The sequence below is a fragment of the Anser brachyrhynchus genome, assembly GCF_964034855.1.
Source record: "Anser brachyrhynchus genome assembly, contig: SCAFFOLD_120, whole genome shotgun sequence".
Taxonomy (NCBI): Eukaryota; Metazoa; Chordata; class Aves; order Anseriformes; family Anatidae; genus Anser; species Anser brachyrhynchus.
The window spans coordinates 364,040-385,633 of NW_027663910.1; the positions used below are offsets into that span (position 1 = coordinate 364,040).

The 21,594-nt window shown below is 60.4% G+C and overlaps 1 protein-coding gene across 1 annotated transcript; it reads left to right on the forward strand.

The window, feature by feature from the left end:
• Positions 1-6,573: 6,573 nt before the first annotated feature.
• On the forward strand, positions 6,574-21,392 carry LOC308186671 (adenylate cyclase type 10-like; the record flags this gene model as incomplete). The annotated part of the gene is given in 23 exon segments (XM_080608791.1): positions 6,574-6,724; positions 6,980-7,084; positions 9,263-9,301; positions 9,635-9,778; positions 10,535-10,737; positions 11,201-11,294; positions 11,610-11,698; positions 12,270-12,461; positions 12,677-12,798; positions 13,425-13,501; positions 14,388-14,577; positions 15,497-15,689; positions 16,018-16,104; positions 16,558-16,719; positions 16,722-16,849; positions 17,518-17,654; positions 18,296-18,427; positions 19,023-19,277; positions 19,422-19,760; positions 19,979-20,030; positions 20,279-20,501; positions 20,872-20,979; positions 21,153-21,392. Coding segments are annotated over 23 exon segments (3,408 nt in total). The 3' UTR covers positions 21,339-21,392.
• Positions 21,393-21,594: the final 202 nt, after the last annotated feature.

The following is a 21,594-nucleotide window of genomic DNA, read 5'->3' on the forward strand; positions in this document are numbered from 1 at the left end:
CGAGGCATTAAGGCACGACGTGTGAGTCAAACAGCGGGCAGTGCAGCCTCACGCTGCCCCCCTGTGCGGTCCCTGGGCCGTTGGGTAGAAAGCAGCTTGTGCCGAGGGATGCACCTGCTGGCACGTTTCGGATGAGGCCAGGGGTGCCTGGGAACAGAGAGATGTGAACAGGGAGGACGGGCTTAACAAGGGAAGGAAGGCAGTCTGGAGTGACCTCCAGGGACGGGATGGGGTTGGGTTAAGGTGTGCGTGCGGGGCGGGGAGCGTGATGATGAGGAGGCGCAGAGTTGCGATAGTCCTTCTCCTGCTGGTGCCTGGCATCACTTCCCCCCCCCTCGGTGCCGTAGTGCCAGCACACCCTCTGTAGCGGTCGGCTGCCCCTGGCAGCACTTCTTCATTTGCGCACTTCCATGCCGGCAGCCCTTCCAGCACCAGCTCCCTTCCTCTGAGGAGGCGGACGTGTCTCAGCCGCCACCCCACTTTCCCCTGCCCAGCCTGACTTGGTGCTCTACAGCCGTGCCTCTGGGCTCAGCAGTTTCTCTTGTGTGCCAGGAGGAAGAAGCTCGCCTGGATGCTTCAGCAGACCCGCTGCCTCTCCTTACTGGGGCACCTCTACAGCCTGGAGGGCACATCAGGAGGACGGAGGTTCTCCCGCCTGGCAGCTCTCATGAAAGCCAACAGGGACGGGAGAATGGACTCCTCTCAGGAAGAAGACTCCCTCTCCGCCAACTGCCTTTGCGTCCCTCCTCTTCTTAGTGTGTCTTAATAAAACATCTGTTGTCTTACGGTGGTGGTTGTCGGGGCTCGCCAGGGGAGGTTCAGGTTGGAAATAAGAAGAAAGTTCTTCTCAGAAAGGGAGAGCTCGCTCCCACAGCGAGAGATGCGGGGCACTGAAGAAGGCCCGTCAGCACAAGCTGCATTGCCGGGGAGGCGGTCTGAAGGCTCCCTTGGGGCCCGTGTGGGCACCTGGAGGGAGACGGCATGGTCAGGGTGGGACACGGGCAGCTGCCAGGGGCTGGCACCGGTCTGCAGGGCAGGCAGAGCGCTGCTGCCACCGTGCCAGCATTGGCCTCAAGACCGGGGCGGGGAGCCACGGGCCAGGCTGCTCTGTGCCCACAGAGGCCCGTCCCACCCCCACTGGGGGGCACAGAACCCCCAGCGCTGTTGCGACCGCTGGGCTGGTGCCCGGGCAGCTCAGCCTTCCCCCCCTCCCCGCCCCACTGGGTGTCCCCTCGCCTTCTTCTCCGCTCCCAGTTTGCCATCGGGCAGGTGCCTCCCCTCCAGCCTTGCTCAGGGCAGGTATTTCCTCCCCGAGACGGCGTGGGGTGCGTTTTTCTGCCGTTTCCCTTTGTGGGTTTCCGGGAAAACGGTTTGGGAAGAGGGAGAGGCACAGGCACAGGGAGAGGAGAGGAACGGCACGGGGGGGCGTTCCGGAGTCCCCGCGGGGTCAGGTGGGCTGCTCCGTCCCGAGGCATGCTGGGAGCTGTAGTCCTGTCTGCAGCTCCCTTCCCAGGCTGGTGGGGCTGGAGGCCGTGCTGGCTCCTGCAAGCCCTGGCAGGGGCTGCACCCCTCTGCGTGGCCCAGGGCACTGTGCGGGCCAGGGTTTCTGCAGTGAGCACGCTGGCAGCTCCAGGGTGCTCATGCCCAAGAGAGCAAGGGAGCATTCAGCCTAGACATCTGGCGGGTCCCTGTGCGTAACATGGGGTCGACAACTGTTGGGCGCCACACCACTGGCCTCAGACACCTGCACGCACAGCTGGGATGCCCGTGAAAACTCTAGTGCCTAGGTATCCATGGCTACGCACCACTGCTGAGCACTGCTGGGAGCAGGCAGGGCGGGCCTGGAAAACGCCCGTGCCCACCTTCTCGGCCCCTGACAGCTCTAGGGCTGCAGGAAGCCTCCCAGCGGGCTGTTCTGTGGAGGGCGGCGTGTGGGGCTGGATGTGGGGCAGGGAGAGGCCCCTCCGCTCTGGCCCTTTGTGTGGGTGGAGGCGCAGCAAGGGCAAAACGGCTGTGGTGGGCCTGGTGCACGCACGGAGGGGCTCCGCACCTTTCTTCTGGATTCAGGAGCTTCGGCCCCAGGGTGAGGCACGTTCAGAGGGAGCCTTGCTAACAGCCCGTGCCCCTGATGCGCAGGCCCTCCTGAGGGGTGTTGCCCCCTCAAGCGACCGCTCAGCTTAGAAATCCCCACCTGAGCCACACACTGGTTCTGGTCATGCAGGTGGAAGAAGAGCGGGAGGAGGGTGCTCTGCACTTGCTTCTTCATCTCCGTTTCATGGGTGCCCTCTGCCACCTCCATGGCATCCTTGCAGAGAAGGATGGAGAGCTCTCTCACGCAGCTGGACTCCTGGTGAGACAGAACAAGTGAGGACCTCAGTCCAGGCTCTTCCGAGCTCACAGTGAGCAAGGGGTCGGTGTGGCTGATAGGGAGACACGCTCCTGGCTCCCACTCTGCAGTGAGCTGTGGTAGGTAAGGCCGAGCGTGCAGGCAGTGCAAAATGGCTCAAGACGCAGGAAGGGCAAGGCAGTGGGTTGCAGATGCTCCACCCTGGGGCTGGCAAGGGGACACGTGGCAAGGGGAGAAGCTGCCACGGGCAGCGAGGGGCCGAGGAGAAGTTGCCGTTGTGGAGCACACGTCTGCAGGGCTCTGCACAGGGAGGGACTGCCCCAGCCGGAGAGCCCAAGAAGCACCAAGCAAAACATTTCCAGCACGTGCCCAGGGGTCGTGGTGGGAGAAGAATTCGCAGGCCAGTGAGACATGCGGAGAGGGACGCACCACCCCCAGGCCACGTTCACGTGTCCCGTGGCCACGCTGGCCAAACCTCCGGCTTGCCCACCAGCCTTACGTTTTCAAAGAGGGGCAGGAGCCTCTCCGGCAGCTGCAGAGCGATGGGGCCAGCCACCTGCCCATCTGCCAGGCGGAGTGCGTTGCGGAGGACAGTCAGGGCCTTCATACTGATGTCGCCGTCGGCATCCTGCAGTTGCTGCATGACCTCTGGCAGCAGGCCTTGCAGAGTTACTGCCTGCATGAAACACAGCAGTTCTTTTTCAGGATCACCGAGGACCACTCCAGCAGAAGCCCTTTGCTTACAGCGGGCGCAGCCCAGGGCAGAGGTCTGTCTCCAGGCCAGCACGGAGCATGCTGAGGCCCCTCGGGACAGAAGGCTGCTGCGTTGGGTTGCAGAAGCAGCCACTTGTGTCAGCCTGGCCCCGTGTGGGGGCTCATCGTCCCAACCTCAGCAGGATGACTGCTCTGAGTAGAGTGCTCCTGCAGCTGAGGCAGCCCCGCGCTGGCTGGCCTGGGGCCTGGCATTGACCTCTACCTGGCACAGCAGGAGGTGCCTTTGAGCGGACACCGGTGCCGCTCTCCTCGTGCTGCACAGTCCAGGGGCTGGCCAGAAGCGCTCAGGGGCCGATGAAGAAGGCAGTGAGAGCAGTGGAGCCACTACCGCCCCTCCCGATTCCTGGCAAAGTCCAAGCAAGCCTCTGCGGGCAACAGCGCCTGCAGGCCAGCCCCAGGTGGGTGCCGCCACTTGGCCCAGATGCCCCCACTCACTGTCTTGGGTCTCGTAGGCAGCACGACGACGCTTGTGACCGCCATCCTACGCAGCACCAAGGACTGACTGTGCATGTGTGACTGAAGAAGGGTCAGGATGCAGTCATCGATGTGCTGCTCAAAGTCTACGCAGTCCAGCAACTGAAAGACACTCAGCAGGCCCGTGAGAGCCTGGCCCAGCCGGCAGGACTCCTGGCAGTACGCTGAATCACCCCTCCCACACAGCTCGGGGCAAGGGCCCCGGAGCCAGTCACAGCTCTGCCTCGCGGCACGCAGCGCAGCTCCCTCGCCTGCTGCTTCTGCCCGCTGAACCACTTGCAGCCTTTTGCTCCCCGGACTTTCGGAAGAGGTTGTGTGCAGGGAGCTGCCCCGCAGGACGGACAAAATGCAAATGCTTCAGGCCCGGTCCCTCAGTGGAAAAGGCCCCAGTGACTGGGAGGAGAGCGCAGTCACCAGCCCAGCTCCATCAGACTGGCAACTTAGCCCCTCCCCTATCTGCCAGACAGCCCAGAGTTTCAAGACACCTTGGAGAGGCACCACTTGCCGCTAGGCCCTACCTCCGTGAAGACAGCCATGGCGACGATCTCCTTGTGCTTCCGTCTCTGGCAGAGACCCGTGACTGCCTCTTCAAACATCGAGGCACAGTAGAGTGGTGCTTTGCTTCGCAGAGCCCTGGCCAGGGGAAGAACGCATTGGTAGCACCAAGCTGGGCAAACGAACCTCCTTGGGACTGCGCTGCCAGCGCTAGCTGCTATGCCATGGGCCAGGCCAGGGCAAGGCTTGCATTTCTGCGCTCTGCTTCAGCAGCTGGTGCTATCCGCTTGAGGAGAGGCCGCCCGCCCTTCGCCATACACCTTGCCTTTGCAAGCATGGAGGGTGACAAGCATAGATGTGCTCGGTTTACTGAGAGACGCCCCGCCTACACGCAAGTTGTGGCCTTCCAACAGATGCCATTTCCTGACCGCTTTGGATCCCCAGGCCCCCGGGCCTTCCCATGCTCGCTGGCCACCCTTCCGGCTGCTCTGCCACACAGCTGCAGCGCAGGCTGCGGCACTGCCTGCAGAGCCAGCCCCAGCACTCTCCTGTCCCGCTGGTCTCCGAGGAAGGGGCGCTTTGGAAGGTGACACGTCCTGCGAGTCCTCCTCCTGCACCGGGCAACAGCAGCCCTTCTCCCAGGAACTCTCAGAGGCAGCGGCATGGAAATCACAGAATGGACCATAGAATGGCTCGGGTCGGAAGGGACCTTAAAGATCAAAGCGGCCACTCCCCCTGTCGGTCTCTTCTGAGATCCCTCCGTCACCAGCGCTCAGGGTCAGCGTTGTCCCTCGGACCCCTGGGCACACCCCAGCAGCCACGAGGAAGGGGATCACGTGGGGCCCTCCACCTCCGGGAGAAGAATGCCAGGGGAGACAAGGACAACTGATGAGGCGCTCACCTAGTCAGCACAGCGACACCTGTGTGGAAGGTCTCAGGGCTTAAAAGCATGTCCCAGCCACCCTGCGTCTGGATGTCTTCAACCAAAGCGGCACCCTTCAGGTGCTGGAAAAGCGCTCTCATGGTCATCACAGCAGTCCTGCATGCAGAGCACAGCGTGCGTCACATGTGGAGCCCCGGCCCTGGCTCTGGCCTGGGGCACAGACCTGGCAGTGGGGATGGAGCACCTGAGAAAGCTGCCCGGGGGCCACATGCGCTCCCCCGTCTGACTGCTGCTCATGCTGAAGTCCTGCAGCGTGCACTCGTGGGTGAAGGAGATCTGGAAGAGCACGGCAACGTAGAACTTGTGGAACAGGGACTGCGCAACGCCTTTGCTGGAGGGCAGCTGGAAGATCTTGTGCATGGCACTGGTTACCTGCAGAAAACAGCCAGGCGCAGCTCTCAGTGCACGGATGTCCCTGCAGCACTGTCAGAGACACCAGGGCAGAGCCTGCTGCCTGGCTGCCTGGCCTGGGGCCCAGCCCCAGCGACTCTCTGGGGTCGGCTCTGCTTTGTGTCACGGGCAAGCCAGCTTTTCGTATCCAGAGCAAAGGCCCCAGCAGTCCCCGGGGGTCCTGCCAGCTGCCCTGGGCTCCCTGGGCCACACCTTGCAGCCTGCTTGGGCCAGGGAGCCGCCCGGCCCCGGGCTGCCCAGCAAGGCAGGAGCAGGTGGGGAGGGAGGAGGACGGAGAGTGGCAGCGCCGGGGCGGGCTCCGTGCCTGTGCGCAGTGGGGCCCCAGCAGTGCACGTGGCCCTGCTGGGCTCTGGCTCCCGGGCCTCCTGACTGGGGAGCCCCAGGGGAGGCTGTCGTTCGGGAACAGGGGAAGAGTGGAGGAGGGGACGGGGAGGGGAGTGCAGCCCCGCTGGGGGTGAGCGAGGCCTGCTCCAGGAACTCACAGCCCAGGAGCGGACGCAGCTGTGCTGTGGGCCGAAGCCATCGTGCTCAGGCCCTGTGTGTTGCATCAGCAGGCTTCTCAGCACGTCCTCTGCAACGCGGGGCTCGGAGACCATCGTCTGCCACATGGCCGTGGCAACCCTGCAGAGACAAAGCATGCTGTCGGTGGGGCCACCCCAGCCACCGCCCCTCGGCCTGTGCCGGCCCTGGGCGTCCTGAGCTGTGCCAGAGGTGGATGGGTGGGCCCCATACCCATCGCACCACGGGAAGGCCTCCAGCAGGCCCTGGACCGCATGCTCGGGGTCCAAGGAGGTGATCTGGAAAAGGGTCCTGTTCAGGCTGTCCAGGAGTGACTCCTTGCTGACCGACACCAGGCAGTCATGGATGATCTGCATGACCCATGGCACCTGGACGAGAGACGAGGGAGAATGGAGCAGAGCACAGCCATGGCCCCAGCTGCCACCAGCAAATGCTTCCCTCCTGTGGCTCTTTGCCAGCCCCACCTTAAATCCCCACCTGAGCCACACACTGGTTCTAGTCATGCAGGTAGAAGAAGAGGGGGAGGAGGGTGCTCTGCACTTGCTTCTTGCAAGGTACCGCAGGGCGGTACCATGGGGGCACTTGCCCCCGGTACCACAGGGCGCTGATCATGGCATCTGCCTGGGAGAGGAAATACCTGTACTCTGAGCTGGGGAAAAGAGCTGTGCTCCTCCCCGATCTCCGTCTTTCTGAGGACTTCATCTGGGACAACTTGGTCCCCAAGGTTATCGTGGAAGTGCTGTTCTTAGCGGATTTTGCAGGTGGGCTGGGCACGGTGGAGCCTCCACAGAAACGAGCCATTGGGGCACACCAGGCCCTCGGGAGCCCTGGCCCGTAGATGGCACAGCTATCTTGGCACCGTTGAGGACTCCTGCCGTGATGGCTAAAGAGAGCATGGGTTGGCTTCTCTTGCGATGCAGCGACTGACGGGCGCTTGGGCTTGGCAGAACGGGACTGGCTGCCAGGTCCTTTGGCCCACGTAGACATGTCCTGATCTCTGTGTGTCCTTCCTGCAGGTTTCACTGCGTTTTCAGAGAAGTGCGTCCAGCAGAGCGGCGCAGACAGAGGTGCTGACGAGCTGGCGCAAACGCTCAATGACTACAAGTGTGACGTTTTGGAGGGTAAGAGCCATGCTGCCAGGCTGTTGGACATCGTGCCCTGAGGCTGCTTGCCGAGGGCAGAGGCAGCCTTGCTGCTCCGCCTGCTCCTGCCTCCTTGGAAGGGCTGTGGAGCTCACTGCGGCCTGGGGGGACAGTGGGAGCCGTGGGGCTGCCGTGGCGAGGCAGGAGCGCAGCAGGTCTCTTCTGCTGCCCACTGTGACCAGGGAGGCCCAGCGGACTGGAGGCTGGCAGACGTGCCTCCAGGCGACAGGAAGGGCTGGAAGGACTTTCCAGGGAATTACAGACCTGTCAGTCTGACGTCGGTATCAGGGCAGGTTACGGAGCAGGTGATCCTGAGTGCTGTGACACGGCACGTGCGTGTGCCTCCAATGGAGGGATCAGAAGCAGCCGGCATGGGGTTTTGAAGGCTCGGTCCCTCCTGACTACCCTGATCAACTATGACAAGGTGACCCGCTTAGTAGAGGAGGGAGAGGCTCTGGACGTTGTCTGCCTGGCTTTTTATAAAGCGTTTCATACCGCTGCCCACAGTATTCTCCCGGAGAAACTGGCTGCTCATATATATGCTGCCTGGGCGTATGTACTGTTTGCTGAGTAAAGAAGTGGCTGGATGGCTGGGCTCAAAGAGTCCTAGCAAGTGGCATTCAATCCAGGTTCAATCCAGTTGGTGGCTGGACACCAGTGGCATTCTCCAGGGCTCTGTACCAGGGCCTTTTTTGTTTAACATTTTCATCAGTGACCAGGAGGGAGGAGGGGATTGAATGCACCCTCCATCAGTAAGTTTGCAGACGATTCCAAGTTAGGCACGATGGTTGACTGGCTTGAGGGTGGGAAGGCTTTGCCGAGGTGGGCTGGGCCAAGTCCAGCCACGTGCCACTGAACAAGGCTAAGTGCTGGGTCCTGTGCTTGGCTCACAGCAACCTAATGCAGCCGCATAGGCCTGGGGAAGGGTGGCTGGAAATGTGCCCAGTAGAAAAGGATGTGGGGTTGCTGGTCGGCGGCCAGCTGAACATGTGCCAGCAGCGTGCGCGGGTGTCTAGAAAGGCCGATGGCATCCCGGCCTGCATGAGAACTAGTGTGGCCAGCAGGGCTAGGGAAGTGATAGCTCTTGGACACGGCAGCGGTGAGCCCGCACCTCGAATACTGCGTTCAGTTTGGGGCCCCGACCGCAAGAAGGATGTTTGAGTCGCTTGCGTGTGTACAGAGAAGAGCATCAAAGCCGGTGAAGGGACTAGAAAACAGGAGTTACGAGGAGCGGCTGAGGGCATTGTGGTTGTTTAGTCTGGAGAAGAGGAGGCTGAGGGGAGACCTCACTGCGCTTTCCACCTCCTTGCAAGGAGGCTGCAGCGCGGAGGCAGTCGGTCTCTTTTCTCAGGTGAGAAGAGATAGGCCATTAGGAGAGGGTCTCAATTTGGGGCAGGTTGTGCTTGGGTCGGGTATTAGGAAGAATTTCTTCATGGAGGGTGTGGTCGAGCATTGGAACAGCCTGCCCAGTTAAGTGATGGAGTCCCAGTCCCTGCAGCTATTTAAGAGATGCGTGGACATGGCACTAAGGTACATGGTTTAGTGCTGGGGACTCAGTAGGCCAGGTGGATGGTCGGACTTGATGATCTCGAAGGCCTTTTCCAACCTAGATCGTTCTCTGATTGCATGAGCAAGGGGACACCCTCTTTCTCAGCATCTGCCTCTGTGCTTGCAGAGAGACAGTTCCAGTTCCACGATGGAACACCGCTTTGGTGCCATTAGGACCCCGGGCAGGCTGGGGGCATCCAGTGAGTGCCAGCGTGCCAGTGACCTAGGGATGCTGGCACTGACATCTGTGTGTGGCCCTCATGAGCCCCTTATCCTGGGGGATGTCTCTGACCGTGAGCATGTGGTGGCCACCACTTTGGCAGCATTTGCAAGTGTCCCCGCTCAGAGATCTTCACCAGGCATCTGGACGTGGCCCCAGGCAGGTGGCTCTGGGTGGCTCGGCTTGAGTGGAGACGGGGGTGCGGGACTGGAGCAGATAATCTCCAGAGGTGCCTTCCAGCTTGCAGCGTACTGTGCTTGTGTAGCATCCCACGGCACTGCCTCCCAGCTCGCTGTGCAGGGGCCAGGGCTGTGGCCACAGTGGCTTGCCCCACGGCTTCCAGAAGAAGGCACCCCCATAACTCTGCCTTCCCTTCTCTTTCTCCGCAGATGTGCTGGATTTTGGAGGAGACATCCTGAAGTTTGGAGGTGTGTCCTTAGGAGGAGGCTGCCTCCGTGTCCTGCTGCTGTGCAGTGTTTCCCGCGGGAGCCGCTTGCTCTGTGCTCTGGCGTGATGGAGCAGCTCTCTGGCCGCTGCAGCTGCGGAGGAGTGCCGGGCAGAGGGTCCCCCCGCCACCCACCCTCTTCCTCTGCCGCCCTGGCTGGTGCTGTGGCTGGCCCGGCAGAGGGGAGGGGTCCCTGTGGCCAGGGTGCCGTCCCTCAGGAGGATGCCCTCCCACAAGCCCATCTTCCTCTGCACGCCGGCTGGCCGCTTGCTGCTGTCCCTCAGGAGAGCCTTCACCTTCCCCTCCCTTTCCCCAGGGGATGCTGTGCTGGTGCTGTGGAGAGCATCGGAAGCTCAGCTGCCTCAGACCATCGGCCTGGTGCTGCAGTGTTGCCAGCAAATCCAGAAGAAGCATGGCACTCGTGACACGCACGTGGGTGTGAAGCTCCAGCTGAAGATAGGTATGGGCGCTGCTGGGTCAGCTGTGCCACGTGCACAGCCCTGGCACTCTCCAGTGCTGCTGGCTGCTTCTTGCCTCCAGAGCAAGGCCGGCACCTCTGCAGGGGCCAGCGCCAATGGAAAGCCTCCCCTGCCAGCATTCCACACCGAGTCCCTGCACAGGCACTTTTGCCCTGCCTGCCGCTTGGGTAAGGCACGCGTCGGCTCTGGGAAGCTGCCTCATGTTCCGGCAGCCAAGCAGCCAAGGGTTGGTGTTGCTGAGAAGGATTGTCGCAAATGAGCAGGCGACAGCAGCGGACTGCAGCCTTCCTTACATCACCTGTGTCTCCCTGCTTGCTTTTGTTCCACCTCTTCACCTCATCTTCACCTCAAGCTCCACCCTTCCCCACTATCTGAGAGCCTCCCATCTTTCCTCAAGCAGACAGCTACAACCTGCGTGCCATCAAAAAGAGCAGGCACTGATCAAACCTGCTGTTCTGCTGGGCTGGTGGCACAGGCAGCAGGGTGAGATGCCCGGCAGTGCCAACACATTGTCAGCGTCGACTTCTTTGGTGTCTTTGCAGACACCAATTCTAATTTACAGTAGAATATCTAATGTAAATCTCCTTCTTTTTAGTCTAAAACCATTACTCCTCCCCCCTCCCTAATGCCCGTCTCCAGGCTGGGTTTCAGCTGAGCTGCTGGCCAGCTGAGGTGCTGGGGGGCCATAGAGGTCAAAAGCTCCCCGGTGTCAGTGCTTCTTCTCGCTCTCTCCCCAGGGATCTCCGCAGGGCAAATGACCTTACTGACTGCCGGAGACAGGGAGCAGCATTACTTCATCTGCAGCCAGGCCCTGGATGAAGTTATGGAGGCCCAAAACCTTGCGGTTAAAAGTGAAGTGATCCTCTCACCCACCTGCTGGGAGCTGTGTGAGCAGGAACAGATCCAGACCAAGCTTCTTGGTGGCAAACGGTCTCTGAAGGTAGGTGGACGGGTTGGCCTCTAGAGCCTTTCTGAAGACCCGCACCCGGAAGGGAAGGAGGCAGGTGCTAGAAGGCTGAGGCGCTGGACGTGGAGAGAGTTGTAGCCGTAAGGGTTGGTGGAGAGCTGAAGCAGTTGCCCTTCCACCTCAGGGGTAACTCTGGGTTGTGTTTGCTTGGCGTGAGGGGCCGAGGGAAGCACGGGAAGGGTCTGGGCCCCACCAGCAATGTCCCCCGTGGGTCGCCGCAGCTGTCCTTGAGAGCTGGGGCATGCTTGGGTGATGCCTGCGTGGCTCTGGTCCTTCTGAGGAGGCACTTCTGTCCCAGCTGAAAATCCAGAGAAGTGGGCTTGCTGCACCAAGAGCTTCTGCCCTTCTCTGGAAAGTGAGAGTGGAGGGGCCGGCTGTGTCTCCTGGGGCTCCTTGGGGCGGCCAGTGGCAGTACTTTCCTTCTGCGTGTCTGCAGGTTCTGAGGATGGAGCACAGGTCTGGATCGGAACGCCAAGATGCTGCAGGCCGCTTTGACCAACACGCGAAGATGCGGCATTTGGAAAGGATAAGTGAGTCCCTGCTTCACCGTGTTCTGGGACTGGCGGGAAAAATGGGGCCTGCCTGCTTCAGAGTTCCAGGGAGGAACTCCCTCTGCCCTCTTCCACCTTTCAGTCAACGTTCGTGCCTTTGGCCCTCCTGTGCTTCAGCTGAGGCTGTCGCTGCCGCCCCCTCCTGCCAGGGGACGGCTCCGGCCGAGCAGCTGCAGAGGGGAGCAGGAGGAAACACCAAAGAATCTCTGCTCTGCTTTGCCCAGCGCCAGCCCCGTCTTTCAGCCCCCTTCTAGTCCCGTCCTGCCAGTGAAGGCCTGCGTTTGCTTCCCTTAGGGCACCGAAGGCCAGCTCTTATCATGTCCAGTGATCGAAAAGTGGCAGCAAGGCTGAAGAAGCACATACCGGCAGCCGCTCTCAGGAAGGTAAGGCCACCGCTGCTGGAGGCTGCATTTTGGGAGGGCAGAAGAAGGTGTGCATTGCAGGGGTGGAGCTCTCGTGAAAACAGACAAACGAAAGGAAAAGCAGCCTGAGGCGAGAACCCAGGGGAACTGACGCCAGGGCTAGTGGTGCTGCATGTGCCAGGAAACTGCCCGTTTTGTGCTGCTCCTCAAAGAGGCGCGGGTGGCGGGAGGTGGCCTTCCCTCTGCCTTTTCCACGACTCTTGTTCTGGACGTGCTGTGGGCACGAGGCGAGGACAAGCGGGCGAGTCTGCTCAAGTCCCTGGGACGTGCCAGAGGGTCGCCCCTCGCGGCCGTACTTGTCACAAGATGGGGTGTTGCTGGAACATTCCCCTCCTTTGTCGTTTGTGCTATGACTGTGCTATGACCTGCCTGCCGCGGGCTGGCCTGCGATTGGCACCGAGCAGAGGACTTACCCTTCCTCCAGTAGTACCTGGTATTGCGAGCACGCCTGCTCTCCCTTGGTACATGGCACGGGCCCAGAGGAACCCCCGGGAGAACAGGCTGGCGAAGCTGTCGTGCTCTTCCCTTCCAGATGGATGAGGATGTGCCGCTGCACCTGTGGTCTGAGCTACGGCCAGTCACCAGCCTCTTTGTCCAGCTGCAGTTTTCTGCAGAGGCCAGCTTACTGGATCTTAGGAGGGGCCTCTCTAATGCCAACAGGATCATTTCAGCAATCCTCAGTCCTCACAAGGGCGAAATCAACAAAAGCCTCCTGTTTGATAAGGTGAGCGTGGGGGAGCAACCCCACCCCCAGAGGGTGGCCCTTGTCTGTTTAGTGGAGAGGGACTGAGAAGCAGCTCTGCCTTGCCGGTGGGATCAGTCCTCTGTGGCTTTGTGTTGACCTGCAGCTGTGCTGGTCTCCCTGGCGACTGCAGCGGAACGACATTAGCTGCTGGCCATGGGCACTGTAACCAGATGTGTTGCATCCGTCCTCTGCAGGGCTGCACGTTCCTCTGTGTGTTGGGACTGTCTGGAGCAAAGCTGCAGCACGAGAGCATCCATGCCTTGGAAAGCGCTCTTCAGATCGTCAGCATGTGCTCCGCGTCGCTGAGGAAACTTGAGTGAGTGTGTGGCAGCGTTGCAGGGCGTGCGTGCTGCCTGGGACAGCGCAAGGGGGCTGACCAGCAAGAGACGTGGCCTCCTGGCTTGGCCTCCTTTGTCCCTGGCAGGATTGAGGCAGCACCCTGAGAGGCAGCAGGCGGCCCCTGGGCTTAGCTCAGGGCAGCCAGGCGCAGGCCCTCCAAGCAGAGCCTGCCAGTCGTGGTGCTGGAGCGAGCCCTCACCAGGGCACGAGGCTCCTTGGTGCCAGAGGCAGGCCCCTCTGGGCAACAGGGCCAGGAACAGGGCTCGGGCCCAGCCCCGTGATCTCAAGCCGCTGGCATTGTAGGTGCTCTGTGGGCAGCACCTGCTTTCCTCCACTAATGAGAGGGGCTGTGGCCGGCTGCAGGTCGCAGCCATCGTGCCTCAGGGGAAGGGTCCAAGCCATCTTGCGTGCGCCCTCCCCGTGTCCCTTGTGAGCGGGGTGTGTTGCGCCCCGAGCTCTCCAAGTCCCCAAGACACGCACTGGCTGTGGGACAGCAGGTGGCCCTGGCTGGCGCCAAGGGGAGATGTGGGAAGGGGCGGAGCGGGGCGAGCAGGTCTGCGCCTGGGGCGCCACTGACTTTGCGCTTCTCTCCCCGTGTGCCAGGGCAGTGTCCGTCGGGGTCACCAGCGGGACGGTGTTCTGCGGCCTCTGTGGCCACCCTGAGAGGGCCGAACATACAGGTACCGCACCTTAGTCTGAAGAGTGGGAGGCTGGCGTGGGTGCGCTTAAGGATGTCAGTCATGAAGAGACGGGCAGGCTGGGGCAAGCACATATGCCACAGGCTGCCGGTGGCGGCCCAGATGGCACCGGTCTCCACCTGAGGTGGGAGAATGGGCTCAGAGACTTGTGGTTCCCGCTGGGTCCGCTTGCCCTGCCGCTGGGTTGACCTGTGCCTGAGGGTGTAGTCCCAAAGCTGGGGAAAAAAAAAACACAAGGAAACCTTGAGGAATATAGGGAGGCCCGCAGCTTGTGTAGTCTTTTCTATAGCTCGTATAGTCTTTTAGCTGAGAAAATAAGGGAGCAGAGAGACAGGCAGCCTTGAGCTAGCAGAAGCAAGGAAGATATGGGATAAAAGGTAAAAACAAGAAGGAGAACAACAGCTCCAGACTGACCTATAGTAACCTTTTGCTCATTAAGGGTCATAAACATATTAAAAAACATACCCATCAAAATGCTAATGTATGCTGATGTGGGATTTGGTGTCCCCTCCTCCCCCGCTCTTCCTCTGTAATGTGCAAACTCCGTAGACATAAGTTAGGTGAGCTGTAATAGCCAATCAAAAGTAGCCAAAGAGATAGCTTTCACAAGTTTGCTGTGTATAAATAACGGTGATTCAAGTCTGAAGTGTGCTGGCTTTGCAAAAGATCGCCAAGCACCTGACTCTGCAGAGTTATATAATTAGTTATTTAATTAAAAGACCTTCGTGTGGATTTCAGCTCTGTGTGCTTATTGGTGCAGTCCACTGGGCATGCACCTATGGACAACAAGGGGAAGTAGCCCTTGGCCTTGAAGGGTGGGGCAAGGCCGCTTTCCTAACCATGTCAACGTGTTCTCTCTCTGTGGCAGTGATTGGCCATAAGGTGAACTTGGCTGCACGCTTGATGGTGCACTACCCTAGGCTGGTGTCCTGTGATGAAGCCACCTCCGCAGCCTCTCGCCTGCCCGGTTGCTTCTTCAAGGAGTTGCCGGAGACAAAGCTGAAAGGCGTTACCAATCCCGGCCATATCTATCAATATGTGGGAATCGCCGAGAAGTGGTGAGTGTCTTCCGAGCCATCTGGATGGGGGCACAGGGACCCCAAGGGTGCAACCTTGGCCGGCAAAGAGGAGCTGTGCAGCAAGAGACCAGCCTGGTCTCCCGCAGACATCCCTTCCCCGTGGCCAGGAAGATTCAAAGGCCTGGCACGGGTCTGCTTTGTACCTCTCTGCCTTTCTGTCTCCTGCTGCTAAGAGAGCCGGGAGTGATGCCAGTGGGGTGGGGAAGGTTGTCCTGGCTTTGGAGACGCACGCTAGCCGTGCAGGCTTTGTCCAAGCGGCTTTCCGCTGGGCTCCCTGCGCTGTGCTTGCTCCACTACGTGCAAGGCTACGGCAGAGGTCATTCTGACGCAAGGAGGAATTTTTTCCCAGCTCCTTCTGCGCAGGAAGCTTTGGGTCAGTCATGTCGCCCTGGGGAAAGGTGGGCCACTGGGCCACTCTTCCTCCTGTCTGCCTGCTCAGTTCTCAGGTGTCCCTCTGGGCCATGGTTGGAGGACCTTTTGAATGTTAACGTTGCTGTCTCTTGAAAACTATCAAAAGACTTGAGCCAAAGGTGCCAGATGCTTGGTGTCCTGAGCCACTAAGTGACACAGGTCCTCCTTTCCAAGAGGCTTCTTTTGCTTGTCCAGGGTGGCAAAGCAGTCTACTAGCCTACAGCACACCCCGGCTTCTTTGCCCCATCTGGGTTTTCTTTGGTTTTGGCCTCTGGCGAGGCCTCTGGCCTCTGGCCTGACGTTCGTGGAAGACTGCGATGCCTCTGCCCTGTGCCTGGCCCTCCTCCCCCACCCCCGGGACTGCGCACCCTGCGTTCCTTTGCAGTAAGAACCAGGCGGCGTGAATCTCTAGCTCTCCTGTCTTGGCAGGCGTGGGCTACTGGGGGCCTTTTCTGCAGCTCAGGTGCCTTTTGCTTTTGCACCGCAGGGTTGTCACCGTGGAACTGACCGAGGCCAACGTGAGGCAGCCCTTCTCTGCCATCCGTATGCTGGTGGCCAGGGCTCTGGGCCTGCAGGCGGGTGAAACGTGCGAGGACAGGCAGCGCACCCTGCAGGCCAAGCTCCAAGGGGCGATAGAAGAGAGCAGATATTGCCTCCTCAATGACATTCTCCTCGTCAAGGTGGGAGCGAGAGGGTGAGACTGCCTCCTGAGGTAGTCTGGTTGTTGTCTGGGTGTTCCGCTGGGCAGGCTTAGCTCCGGGCTGGGAGCCGCGGGGCTCATGGCACCGCGTTCTGATTCCTGGGTCCGGGGAGGCTCCCTGTCTGTGGTGACTTCATGTCCTGCGCATGAGCCAGGTGTCTTGGTCAGCACCCTGGAAAGGCCAGTGAAGAGAGGCTCGTGCTGACCTCATGCAAAAGCAGAGGCGCTTTGTTCTGCCGTCGAGCTTGGTGGATAGGCATGCCTGGTCCCAGGATGATGTTTCTTTCTGACTCTGCTTTCCCGTCCAGTTTGCCGTCCCGGACAAGATTCGCAAGATGCATGACACTCCAAGGAAAAGGGAGTTGCACCTGACTTGTATGCAAGTGCTACAGAAGGTGAGCGTTCCTCCTTCCACCTGGGTCAGAGAAAGAAAACAACCCTGCCCGCTGCAGGCTCCACATCAGAGCGGCCTGAGTGGGCAGCAGGACGATGTGCCAGGGTCATCGCCCTTCAGGGCCCAGGAGCCCCTCCTCCCAGAAGCCCCTCTCGAGCCCTCCCCATATGCCTAGTAGCTCGCCTCCTGTTAAGTTGGAGGGTATGTGCCCTGGAGGAGGATTGACGCCTTCTGCGTTCCTTTGCCCAAGTTCCCTCCTTCAGAAGGGCAAGTGGTGCTTGAGGAGACCTTAAAGTCTCGCAGAAATGAACAGCCAGTAAGCTTCTGAAGAGGGAAGCGGCTGGGGAGAGACTTCTGAGTATTCTCCGTCTCCGGAGAGAGGGGCTACATTTCCTCCCCTAGAAGACGCTTGAGAATCCACCAGACCCCACACAGAACCGTCTGCTTTTTTCAGACCCTTGGAGGAGAATTCGGCATATTTGTCATCGACAACGCCCACTTCATCGACCCTGCCTCCTGGATTATCATGTGGCCCGTGCTCCAAAGCGTCACGCTCTTCATGGTCATGAGCTTAGCTCCTGGCCACGAGAGAACGGAGAGCTTTTTCAAAGCTGCAGCACAATGTCTGTGAGCACAATGTCCCAGAGAATCAGCTGTCTTCATCTGGAAGAGCTGAAACCTGCAGCTGTGGTGCAGAAAGCCTGCCAGGACCTTGGAGTGGTCAGCATCCCCAGGGATCTAGCAAGGTATGTTGCAGGCCAGGGAGTTCTTCCGGAGGGGCTGGACCTACGCCGCCCACGGAAGGAAGTCGCCCCGCAGGAAAGGAAGCACGGGGCCTTCTGGCAGCATCCTTGACTCCAGCAAGGACCTGGGTTTCTCCTTAAGACTCACCACAGCAGGCGGGAGCTAAGAATAGGCAGCTCCCAAGATGCAGCACGCGGGCAGTGACAGCCCTTTGCTGTTGCAGAGGAGGGAGGGCAAGGCAGGGAGGAAAGGGGAGAGAAGAGGAGAGAGGAGAGCAGAGGGAGGTGGGTGCCCAAGCCTTAGCGTGGCTGAGGCGTGCAAAAGGCTTTGACCTATGTGGCCAGGCTGCAGGAGGGATTCCCAGGAGCAGGGGTCCAGCCAGCTGCCAGAGCAGATCTGGGCTCCTGAGGACACGGAAGGTCAGGCTTGCTGCGTTGTGCTTTGGACATTGTCCACGACCATTTCCCCACGGACTCCAGCAAACGGTGTAGGGTCAGGGGGTCCCAAACGCCCAAGCCAGTGGGAGGACCGCCCCCTTCTGAAGTGCGCCGTAGCTGTGACGAAGAGGCTGGTTACCCTGTGAGGCTGAGTGACTCGCCGCCCGCCCATCAGAACTGTGTCGCACCGTACTTCCCTGGTGTTGGTCACTGCTGGCTCTGCTCCTGCCCAGGTTCCTGATCCAAAGAAGCTCTGGCATCCCATATTACTGCGAGGAACTGCTGCGCTGCCTGCGTTGCAACAACATGCGCTTGTTCCGCACTGGGAGGCAGGACAAAAAAGCAGAGGACGACTGGGAGGGCTTGATCGGTAAGCACTCTTGTTGCGCACTGGCTAGATGCTGTTGCACCTCCCTCCCCCCCGCACGACCGTGTCCTGTGGCTCTCCAGTGAGTCTGGGCAGAGTCCGATCTGGCAGCAGGACAGAACTTGATCTGGCTGAGGTGTGGGCTCCCGCACACCTTGCTGTCACCTTGGCAAGCCACCAGCTCCCTTGAGAAGAAAGCCCTTCTGCAGGAGAGGGACAGACCTGGGAAACTGTAATCCAAAACCATAAATGCCCGCAAAGGCGCTGGGAACTGAGGAGCTTGGCAGTAATGCAAGAGCACTAATTGCAAGAGCAATGCCAAGCAGAGTGCTGTTGCCCTGGGGACAGCCTGCATGGGCTTTGCTTTTTGGATTATCACCAGCAATTTCCCTGGCTGTGGGAGGTAGCGCGGTCAAAGGCAGCAACTACTGCGTTCTGTCGCGGGACGTTCATTCAGTACAGCTGGGCAGCTGGTGTGAAGGCGGAAAAAGAGTTGCAAGGGCGATGCAAACAAAAACACTGCAGTGGAAACCGGTTTGCCCCGCTCACTGACCGCATTCGGTGCGGGCCATGAAGCGCACCCGACCGTGACAGGTTGGACTTGCCCCACCTTGTTCATGCGCTCCCTCTCTCTCTCTCCCCAGCTTCTGCAGTCGAGACTTCACACCTCGTCTCAGCCACCTCAAGCTCCAGTGCTGGGAATAACAGCGGCAGGGTCTGCACCATCAGACCAGACGTCAGCCTGGAGACCACCGTGCTGCCGGCCACCTTGAAAGGTGAGCGGCTGAGTTCGCGGCTGTGCTGGGGTCCTTTCCTGGGGTGCACATGAGAGAGGGGCTGGGCATCGGCATGCTGTGGAGTCACCCGCTCAGCCGGGGGGTCCGTGCCAGGAAAGCGACTCCGGTCTGAGCAGAAAGAGCTCTGTGCTTAAGGGCACAGATGTCCCCCTCCGGGCTGTGGACCAGCTGTGAGCCTACCTGTGAGGCGCACAGCAGTTGCGGGGAGCTCCAAGTCCAGCTCTGAGGTGGTGAAAGCGCTCTCTGTTCTCTGTGTGCACTGCTGGGCGTCAGCCTAGTTCAGCTCTGCTAGGTCGCATCGCGGGTCGCATGTACCCGCAGGATCGTGCCCTCCCCATCCTTGGTGGAGGAGCGCTTGTCTGGGTCTCTCTTATCCCTGGGCCTTGTGGCCTGTGGTTGCCGGAGGAGTGGAGCCATCCTGAAGACATTCCCCTGGGCTGCGATTGCCCAGCAGGTGCCATCTTGAGGAAGAGAGGCCAAAGTCTACCCTGTTTCCGATGGTGGAACTGTCCAGCCTCTCCAAGCTCAGGCTCTGGGACACAAAAGAGAGAGACGTTTTGCTTCTTCTTGACAGAGATTGCGCTGGCTGAGCTGGACCGGATCACGCTGAAGAAGCAGATGGCTTTGAAGTTTGCGGCCATCACAGGGCCGGTGTTTACCACCCAGCTGCTGGCTCACATCCTGCCCACCTGCATCAGGCAGCAGATGAATTACTTGTTGGACGTGCTGGTGAGCGACAACATCATTAAGTGGCTGAAGGACACAGGGGTGCCCAGAGACGTCCAAGATGCTAGAGAGGAGCCGTCCACCTCTCAGCAGGCAGGGAGCGGTAAGTGGTGGCAGTAACGTAGACCCAGGAGCGCTGTAGCTGAAAGGGGCCTTCCCCCACCAGCTTTGCGCAGAGGGAAATTCCCAGCGGCTGTTGAGAATGCCTCTACCACTCTGTCTGAGGCCACGATCCATTGCCTTGCAGGGGCGGAGAGGCCGTCTATGAGCGAGGAGACCACAGAGTGGCGGGCTGGCGTCCTGGCCTTCTGTGCCCCGCTGCTGCAGGAGGCAGCCTACGAGCTGTGGCCCGAGAGACAGAGGGCCAACGCGCAGCGCAAGCGTGCTGCGTTCCTGGAGAAGCACGCGCACAAATGCCGGAGCTGCCACGGAGGGGACTTTGTGGCCTTCCACCGCTTTGCCGTCCCCAGTCCCCAGGATGGGGAAAACTGCCAGGGCTCTGCGGACGAGGATGACTGGCACAGCTGGGAGGCCTTGGTGCTCGCTGGAGAACAGCTGAAGAAGGACAGGAGTCACACCCCTGAGGGTAGGCTGTGTGCGTGCTGCGGAGCCCCCTCCCTCTGGAAGCCCAGGCCCATGTGCTGGGGACCTGGTGGGCCCCAGCTTGCCAGGGATGAGCCAGGGGACGAGGATGATCACCGCAGCTCTTGTGCCCTGGGTCTGCTCGGCAGGAGCCTTGCAAGCCCGCAGCTCTTAGCCCGGGCTACGTGGGGAGGTCCTTGACACGCTCTCTCTTCTTCCCAGGTAGTGCAAATGCCCTGCAGCAGCAGCAGGCTTTCTCGGAGGAGGAGTTGAGGTGAGGAGACAAGGTTCTGATGATTGTGGAAACCAGCGAGCTCCAGAGCAGACAGATGGAGCTCTGCCGTTTGGCTGCTGGCTGGGACTCCAGCTCTGGGACGAGGAGGCTGGCTGTGGGGTGGGAGCTGGGATGAGACAGCAGGAAACTGGGCTTTTGTTGCTACCTGTAGGGAGAGCAGGGTCATCTCAGGTGATGCTCATCCGCTCTTTGCTCTCTTCTTTTCCTGGCATCCTGCCGCTGACCAGAGCGTCAGAGCGGTTTCCACCAGCGGGCGAGTGGACAACTGCGCAGCCCAGCAGGACCGAAGAGAAGGACGGTGGCGAGTGTTCCTGCAAATGCGAAGCCATCATCGAATCAGTGCTTGTGCCTTTGGCTCGCCACTATGTGGCCATAGGCAACGCTCCCCGAGCCTTCTATTACCTGCTGGAGTGTGCGGCTGCCTACCTGCACGTCTCCAACAGCTACATGGTGAGTGGCCCTGCTTGCCAGCACGCACCGCACCTGGAGTCCACTGCAACAGGACACGCCGGCTAAGGGGCCTCCCAAAAGAAACAGCGGGGGCAGAGCCGGACTGTTTCCTGCGCTTTGCCTCTCCCGCAGCAAGAGACACGGGGCACTCAAGCAGGCCCGTCAGCACAAGCTGCATTACCTGGGAGGCGGTCTGAAGGCTCCCTTGGTGCCTGAGCTCCGAGCCCACGGGGCACTGTGCTAGGGCAGGGATCGCGTGGGGAGATACGGGCCCTCCTAAGGCAGGTGCCACAGGAGGCAAGAGGGAAGGACGGAGCTGGCCAGGGGCTCTGCACCGATGCTCACCTGCTGCCTGTGTGCTTGCTCAAAGGCCCTTATGAAGCTGAACGAAGCGGAGGCCCTGAGGAACTCCATGGAGAAGACAGCAACTGCGTTAGACTGCTTTGAGGAGGCGACCTTCTTCAGCCTCAAAGGGGAGGTAAAGCGGCAGGGTGACGCAGAGGGGTGTCCTGGAGGATGGAGCCGGATGCTTTCCCTTCTTGCAGGGGGCGTCCCTGCTATAGGCAGCCCCTGGTACATTTCTGCAGCCTCTGCAGGAGGAGAGGCTTGGGAAAGCGGTCCGTGTCTGCCCGTCTCCCTCTTCCTGTGCAGGTCTGCTGTAATCTAGGATGCGTGAGGCTGGCCAAGAAAACGACCAGGCGGGCGCTGAGCCTTCTGAAAAAGCAATTCCCTCAGACGCGCGCCGGAGCCTTTGTCAAGTCTCTGTGGGAAAGGTTTCAGGGTGCTCTTTGTGCCCCAAACAGAAGAACACCCTCCCTTCCGCCAGAGGCTCGGTAAGCAGCAGAAGGGAGCACATGGGAAAGGAAGAGTATTCTGGTGCCAGGCATTCAGGCCCAGGCCTGCCTGGACTTCAGGCCATACCTACGCTGTCCCATAGCTCGTTAGCAGGACCGAGGCATTAAGGCACGACGTGTGAGTCAAACAGCGGGCAGTGCAGCCTCACGCTGCCCCCCTGTGCGGTCCCTGGGCCTTTGGGTAGAAAGCAGCTTGTGCCGAGGGATGCACCTGCTGGCACGTTTCGGATGAGGCCAGG